The following is a 7,938-nucleotide window of genomic DNA, read 5'->3' as shown; positions in this document are numbered from 1 at the left end:
TCGTTGGGATCGACATTCTTACTTATCGAAGATACTACGATACACCCCCTATACTTGTGGGTCATCAGCAATATATATAGGAGAGAGAATAGGATAGAGGTAACCGAGAGTGGAGCACGCGATGACACGGAGATGATTCCCGTACTTCCCTTCCTTTGCAAGAAGGTACGTCTACGTTTGGAGGAGTGTGGTTGCTACTCAAGCCAAACCAATAGCCACGAAGGCTTCACTCAGATCTCCTGTGAGCAACGCCACGAAGGCCTAGCCCACTTCCACTAAGGGATTTCCTCGAGGCGGAAACCGGGCCTTTACAAAGTTCTTGGGTCACACATCCACAACCGAATTGGAGGCTCCCAAATCTGTAACAACACAACAATCAACAACAATACATCAACACAAATCAACTAGGGATCCAAAGAGGAACACTAGCAAGGGGGCCCTCAAACAAATGAGGGGGAAATGTAAATCGCTTCGGTGAGGATGTAGATCGGTGTCTTCTCCTTCGAATCTCCAAAGATCAAGAGCTTTGGTTGGGGGAGGAAGGAGATCTTGCAAATCTTGAGTTCTTGAGGTGGCTCTAATGGTGGTGAAGCTTGGCAGATTTTTGTGCAATAATTGAGTAACTTGTCCCGTTGGAGAAGAGAGCTATTTATATGATTGGAGCTCTCAGATCTGACCGTTTGAACACTTTTTAGTAACACCGGAAGTTCTGGCCAGGAGGTCCGGAAGTTCCGGCTTGCACCGGAAGTACCGGCCAGGAGGGCCGGAACTTCCGCCAGGAAGAAACTCTGTCAGACAACTAGTTCAGAAGATATTGGGGCGGAACTAGGGCGGAACTTCCGGCGATCGGAAGTTCCGGCCAAGTTCCGGCCAAGTTCCGGAATTCCGAGAAAACCATACTGGACATTACTGAGCCACAATTCGGGAATTCCAGAACTTGTCCGGAAGTTGGGCGGAAGTTCCGCTGACTGAAACTTCCGGCCAACTTCACCGGAACTTCCGGTCAGGGAATAAAATATGCAAACAGAACTGCGCTGAAGGGCCTCTGCTGGAAGCACCAGGGCGGAACTTCCGCCTGCTGGGGCCGGAACTTCCGCCAGAAACAAAAAGACCTTCGTAACTTCAGAACAGCCATACCATTTCACCGATCAAATATATATCTCGAAAACTTGTACCTGTCTACATCAACACACATAAATATATACCTAGTGTTGACATCAAACACACAAAACCCAAAAGGGCAGGAAATGTTCTTTCAACGGTCACATCGACACAGACACGGGTAGGGTTTCTGTAGGGTTTATGATCATTACCAAGGTGTAATGATCACAACACTTGTCTCTCTTGAATTCCCTAATACAATAGGTTCTCACTTACCATCAAAGGTTGGTTGAGTTAATTAGGGTTTAATACTTGACTTATACTTCTTAAAGCATTGGTTAATATCAATAACTTATCTCACTAGGATAGAATTTGAATATTAGCCTAGGGTTATACTCAATGAATAATATAAACACATGGATGGTCCTCTCCTTTCTCAGAGGTTTAATAGGAATAGGTTTGAATGAACAAGATTGAAGGGTCAAGGGTTGATGAATAATGAATATGAATGTCCTTGACATGGATTCAAGTATTGTAGATGAAAAGATATACAATGTGACTCATGGTAAGAATTACTTATTTAGTTAAAAGACTTGGAAAAGGTAAGTAAAGAATAGTTTCTTATTTAATTGTGTTTTTAGAATTATAGTTGAGTAATTATTCATGTGTTGTTGTAAGGAATGTCATGTTGAGATCCTTTGTAAGATCTTGTAGTTGACCCTTACTTAGGGTGTTGTTTGTTGTAAAACTAATTTCATTTGATCTAGCCCATAGATCAAATCATCTCTACCCAAAACAGGGTTTTAGCAAAGATCACAGTGAAGTTTATAGCGTTTATCTTATGCTCTACTTCAATTCCAGCAAGTCAAGTGAAACTTCAGTTACTGTGGTAAGTTTTATTTGAAAGCGCGAAAATTCCCCGGATTTTCTATGCATGAATGCAATGCACACTTTGGTGTTCTCTCATTTTATTGCCTCTAAACCTGAGATATTACATGCAGGATGTATATACTTTCTTTATTTAAAACACATTTTCAATATATTTAAATATATCAAAAAATTTAAAACAAAATGTTGCACATACATCTCGACATTATATGTGTTCATGAAGTCGTTTCAGAAAAAAAGTGAATTGTTCTATGACTTGTGCAAAAAAGACAAAAACCAATGCTAAAATAGGGCTTTTTATCGAGGCATTTGTTTATCTTTTTTGAACAAACCACATTTTACTATGAAACTGTAAGCGACGGCATAGAATATGGAGAAATAGGGGCTAATTTTTTATCCGAATTATTAAAAGTGCATTTCCGCCAAACACACCTATATATTTCCTAGTAGAAAAGAAGGAAGAATTAATAAAGACGAGGAGAAGACTGGTCGCCTCGGTCGATTCGAGCAGACCCCGAGCATCCTGAGACTGACAGTCCTCTCCCGAGGGGAATGCTAGGGTTTGGCAGCAAAGACTCGATGGAGCTCAGATCGGGGCCTCGCCGGCGTTCCCCCCGGCTGCTAGCCCTAGGCGGCGGACCGGACCTCATCAGCGCCCTGCCCGATGACCTGATCCTCCTCGTCCTCGCCCGCCTCCCCTGCGTCGGCGCCGCCGCGCGCACCGGCGTCCTCTCCCGCCGGTGGCGCGGCCTCTGGGCACGCCTTTGCTGCATCGTCTTCCGCAACGTCCCCTTCCTCTCCCTCGAGCCGGCGCTCGCCCGCTTCTCTCGTCCCCGGCCGACGGTCTCCTCCTCGGAATCTGCCCCCCGAGCCATGCGGGCGCATCCCCAAAGAGCCGTTGGTCGACAGTGCCAGCCTGAGCTCGCTGCTCCGCGCCGCCGCGCGGCTCGACCCGGAGAAACTCGTTTTGGTCTTCCCGCCCGGCATACTCGACTGTTCCTCCGTCGTCGACCTGCCTTGCTTCCACCGAGCCACCTGCATAGTGATGAAGCTCGATCTTTACGAGAAGAGGCCCACCATCCGCCGCGTGCCGGCTGGCGTCGAGTTCCCCGCACTCGAGACGCTGTTCCTGTCCAGCTGGACAACTGGCATCAACACCTTGCTCTCCCACTGCCCGCGATTGCGTAGGCTCGCACTCACCAATGTTTGTTTCGATGAGGGTGACCTGAGGATCAACTCACCATTGCTGCAGGAGCTTGTTGTGGCCGGTGCGGGTGTGATATACCATGTTAATATTGTTGCCCCCGTGCTAAAGCATTTGGATATATTGATACACCTCGACCTGGAGACCAGCATTTCCGTGTTGGCACCAATGATGGAGAATGTCTATTGGCACTGCTTTATATCAAACTATACTAAGTTTGGTTTTTGGGAAGTCGGGGAGGTGACTCTAAAATCGGTAGAGAGACAAGGAGTGCTAAAGATTCATGCAGATGCTGTCTGTCCTCGCTCCTGCCCAATTTACTGCAACCTCCGAGTAGACTGAATTTTGTAAATGATGTAACTTCTTTTTTTCAGGGATTGCCTACTTTTTTTGAGGAAGGGGAGAAATTTATGCACGAGATAGAGAGGCATATGATTGCTGATTTCTCTATTTTGGAGCTGCATCTCACAACAGAAGGACATGTTTTTGGAGCATTTGTCTGCCATCTTCTTGGGATGAATCGAATTCGGTGTGCTATGCAGAGGCTTAAGGTCGACCTTCAGAGGCCAACGGTAATTCTCTCCTCTGGTTGTACATTTCAATAATTCCATTGTGTAGTAGTTCACATGCTCTTTTGGTTTTAGGTGAAAGGAAAAGTCTGTCCACCAAACTGTCCTTGTGATTCTCCCGATTGGAAATCCCAAACTTTCTCTTTGACTTATCTCGAAGAAGTGGAATTCGACGGCTTTGAAGGAGAGGACCATGAGCTTGATTTGTTGAAATTGATTCTCAGATGTGCACCTATGCTGAAAAGAATGATTATGAAGCTGTCAAAGGAGGCCTGGATAGGTTACGGCAGATGCACCAAAATATACGACATCTTCAAGGCGTATACTTCCGTGGAATGCTACATTTATCTTAGCACTGGTGAGTACATGTTTGGCATGCATGATTAGCATGCTCCTAGATGAAGCAGAAATATGATTGTTCATCCTTGTAAGATTTATCAGAACCTAATGTCAAGGTTTCATTCGAATGTTGTGGCTTTAATTGTTAATTATTGTAGGATTCGTCGTAAATATGGTGTTAACGTGCCAATTTTAGAGTTTGGTTGTGCATCTATCCCATTTATTAGCTGATTAAACATGGTTTTGTTTTCTGCTGAAATTGTGTGCCCACAACCTCAGAAATAGAAACTGAACGGAGGAGTGGGTGATAGGAACAAAAGATGATGCTTACGCAGGCTTTCCTACCTTAGTTGCTATTTTGATTTATGCACAATCTTCTCTATTGATAATGCCCTTCTGTTTTGCATATGTATTCAAGTTTCTAGGTTAGCTGAAATTGTATCCTAAATCCAATGACATTGGGGTTCGACACTAATTAAAAGTTCCAGTTGTACTTTTTTCAGCAAGTACTCTGCCCTTTCTTTCTGCTGTCAGCATGTAATTCGTTTTATTTGCCAATGGCAACATTCGTTACACATACAGCTACATTTTTGTGTCATCATATTGACCTAAGCTGGTTTTTGATTGCCTCCTCTGCAGGGTTAATGCACGGCAGCCGGAACTGCCCACTGACATGATTCTCATCCTTACATCTGCGGATTCATGGTGCGCATCGATATTCATCTTTTTTCCGTACTTCTCATGCTGTGCAGAATCTATAGTGGTTGAAAATTTATATTCCAATTATAGAGTCTAGTTGTGCATATGTATCGTAGTTATTAGCTAAATGTGCTATACTAGCAAAAGTGCCCGTGCGTTGCATCGGGAGAAACCAAATACTCAAACGCTGCAACAAATCATTCGCGTTGACACTTCTTCTCTTTGTCAATATCGTTGACACACATCATCTATACCTAATAAGATTAGATTACAAGCCGCTCACGTGATACCGCAGTCCGCATACTGGTAATGATGATGGGCGCCATCCTAATATTTTATTAAGATATAAATTTTAACAAATTAACAGTCAATAAACACATAATATTTGCTAACCGTCCGAAATTTAGTCTTGAAAACATTTGTGGCACTCAATTTTTGCGACAATCTAGGGACCCGAGCACCGTAACCCTAGCTATACTTTGGCATTTTCCCATTTTCTCCTCCAACATAGCATGGGCGGCGGAAATGTGTATTATGTATGTTCACTTATATAATTCTCTAAAAAAAATCGATTCAGTTTGTATTATTATTGTGAACTCTCTAAATGTCGCTATATATTATTTTGTAACCACAAAATTGATATAATACAACATCCACAAATTTTAGAAAATCATATAATGTATTGAGTGTGAGTCTATAATTTTTTTTTTGATACACATATACACTGGTAGACTCAATTTCACTATAGTTTTTATTTAATGTACTCCTAGCTCTGCCTCTCACGTTTGGTAGTGCCAGTTGATTTCAGAGGCTGCTGTTGTTGTTTGTATTCTTCAGGCAACTGGCATACATCTTTCTCCTCTCCCCACTGCCTATCCTTCTGCACTCCGGTCACCCCGCACTGCCTCTCTTTCTGCACCCCGCTCCACTGCTTTCCTTCTGCACTCCGGTCTGCTGGCTATTTAGCATGACCCTCGCTGAAGTGTCACCCCGCTCCGCTGCTTTTTAGCATGACCCTCGCTGGAGTGGTTTCCATATCCGAGTGAGTTTTTCCTTCCTGATCAAGGTGCTGCTTCTGCTTTCCAAGGAGGCTTGTGGATATCCTGGAAACTTACGCATATAAACCGGCAAGACTTCATATAAAATAGCGAGGTGGGACTAATCCATGATGTACGAACAATTTGTTCGACTGGTTCTCGTTGTGTGATCGCTCGATCGTGTGTTTTGTCCATGATTTGGCATGTTCTATACACGGGCTGACCCAGTACGAAAGGAAGCCGGCCCCAGGCAGGCCAAGGCCCAACCGTGGTTGGCGTTCTCATCTTCCTGCACGCACGAGACACTCGCCCTAGCGATGCCTCGTGTTCCTCTCGACGCGCTGCCAGACACGCAACCCAGCGCCGCCTCTCACTGGCCCCTTCTCTCTCCCTTCTGTCCCGCCTCATGAACGCGCACCGCCTGGCAGTCTCCGACCTCTAGCCGCCCCAGCACGTCGCTGGCCTCCTCCATTTCCCGTCGCTCCCCGGATACCTCAGGACGGGAGGTCAACACCCCAGTGCAGGGCGCGTCTCAGGTGGCCATGGTAGGGCCTCGCCAGCGGGAAGAGAGGCCGGAAGGTAGGAGGAGTCGGCTGCTCTGGCCGTGCAGGACCGTTCCAGGGCGGCGACTCTAGTGCGACGACAGTCCAGGGCGACGGCGGTAGTGCGGGGCCTGGACCATGTCGGCGGCGCTTAGGGGATCTGGTCCAGGGTGACGGAAGCGCAGCAGGCCCCGTGCTCGGGGTGTAGGTGGCGGGCTGGCGGCGTTGAGCGTTCTAGGGAGGCCGGAGGTGTGCGGGGAATCGCAGGAAGGGTTGGGGCGATGGAAGAAAAAAAGGAAATACATGCCACGGAGAGACACACCCGAACCGGTACCATGGCAATCAGCTATATTATACGATTTGGTGGGAGGACAAAACGGTCCCAAAAAAAGCGTTGACGAAACTTTTTGGCAGAAACCTTAGCTCCTTTATTATTAGGTATAGATTACTGCTGAATTTGTGCGCGCACACCCTCTTAGCTTTATCAAAATAGAAGCTGAGAGTAGGCTATAATTATTTCGAAACTTTATATGCAGACTATGTAATTCGTTTTTGCATATGTACTAAGTGGCAAAAAAAAAAAACAGAGTTTGTAGATTACTGAACTTAGTTGTCTCATCTGAAGTTGTCTTCTCTGAATTTTCATTGGCCTTTTGTTTGGCGCAAGCTACTTAGTTCCGGTTTAAGTCTTTCCGGCAAGTACTTTTCTATTTCTGTCTGCTCTCTGCACGTATTGTGTTTTATTTCCCAGTGACAACACTCTTTGCACATTGATACTAACCCGGGCTAGTTTCAATGTGCTTCCCCTGCAGGTTTAATGCATGGCTGTGTGCTCCAAGTAGCGAGCTCTGTTTCGATGCTTACTGAACCAGATTATAACTAGATTAGCTTGCTCTCTTCTTCTCTGAACTACTACACCCTGTATGATGAACAGGGAGATAAATATGTAATCGGTGCAGCTATTTCCTGGGGACATGATCCGCTTTGCAAAGTCCGTAGGGAGTTATTTGCAAAATTTCAGAGACTGTCTTGAACAAACCGAAGCCCTGTTTGCTGAGGACATTTTCCCACCTGAGGCCCCACTTGGAATGTCGTTTCTTAACCCAAACCACCGGATTACACTGAGCTGCCCTGCTTAGGATCATCACAAATAAAAACGACTAGATTAAATAACAACAACCCAAGCGGGCCTGATATGTTTCTGTACGGTAGGGTTTAGGGTTGAACTCACTCCACCTGAATTTGATTACAGACATATTTCTGAATGCAGATTGCTCCTTTCACAGGTCGCTGCCATTTGTTCAGTGGTGCTAACGTGATCGTTTCAGATCCCTTAAAAAAAGTGTCCATTTCAGTGTTGTTAAGACAGTCATGATGAAACCTGTGACTGAAGCCATTGTTGACTTTACAAATATGGATGCATATTCTGTGAATTGTGATCTATGCTACAATAACAATACGCAGATGCATCTCCTGGGAAGTAGAGAGCTAATGAGAAAGCGCATTCAGCTCAGGTGAGGATCGAAGCTGAACATTATCTGCAGATTTTACCTACTAAG

The 7,938-nt window shown here is 45.3% G+C and overlaps 1 protein-coding gene across 1 annotated transcript; it reads left to right on the top strand.

Annotated features, from left to right (window-relative positions):
• Positions 1 to 2,568: 2,568 nt before the first annotated feature.
• LOC124664834 lies at positions 2,569 to 7,487 on the top strand. The gene is made up of 6 exons (XM_047202267.1): positions 2,569 to 2,818; positions 2,883 to 3,487; positions 3,568 to 3,765; positions 3,838 to 4,120; positions 4,741 to 4,806; positions 7,192 to 7,487. The coding sequence occupies exons 1-5, from the start codon at positions 2,569 to 2,571 to the stop codon at positions 4,776 to 4,778; spliced, it is 1,374 nt and encodes a 457-aa protein (XP_047058223.1). The 3' UTR covers positions 4,779 to 4,806; positions 7,192 to 7,487.
• Positions 7,488 to 7,938: the final 451 nt, after the last annotated feature.

This window comes from Lolium rigidum, chromosome 1, assembly GCF_022539505.1.
Source record: "Lolium rigidum isolate FL_2022 chromosome 1, APGP_CSIRO_Lrig_0.1, whole genome shotgun sequence".
In the NCBI taxonomy this organism is placed as follows: Eukaryota; Viridiplantae; Streptophyta; class Magnoliopsida; order Poales; family Poaceae; genus Lolium; species Lolium rigidum.
Note: the sequence above shows the minus strand (reverse complement) of the source record. Positions and strands in the feature narration are given on the sequence as shown.

What these genes read in the sequence shown, in the direction of transcription:
- LOC124664834 (XM_047202267.1), top strand. Translation starts at nt 2,569, where the DNA reads ATGGAGCTCAGATCGGGGCCTCGCCGGCGTTCCCCCCGGCTGCTAGCC. An exon ending in GGCGCTCGCCCGCTTCTCTC is followed by an intron (nt 2,819 to 2,882) that starts GTCCCCGGCCGA and finishes GCATCCCCAAAG; the next exon opens with AGCCGTTGGTCGACAGTGCC. An exon ending in CTACATTTATCTTAGCACTG is followed by an intron (nt 4,121 to 4,740) that starts GTGAGTACATGT and finishes CCTCCTCTGCAG; the next exon opens with GGTTAATGCACGGCAGCCGG.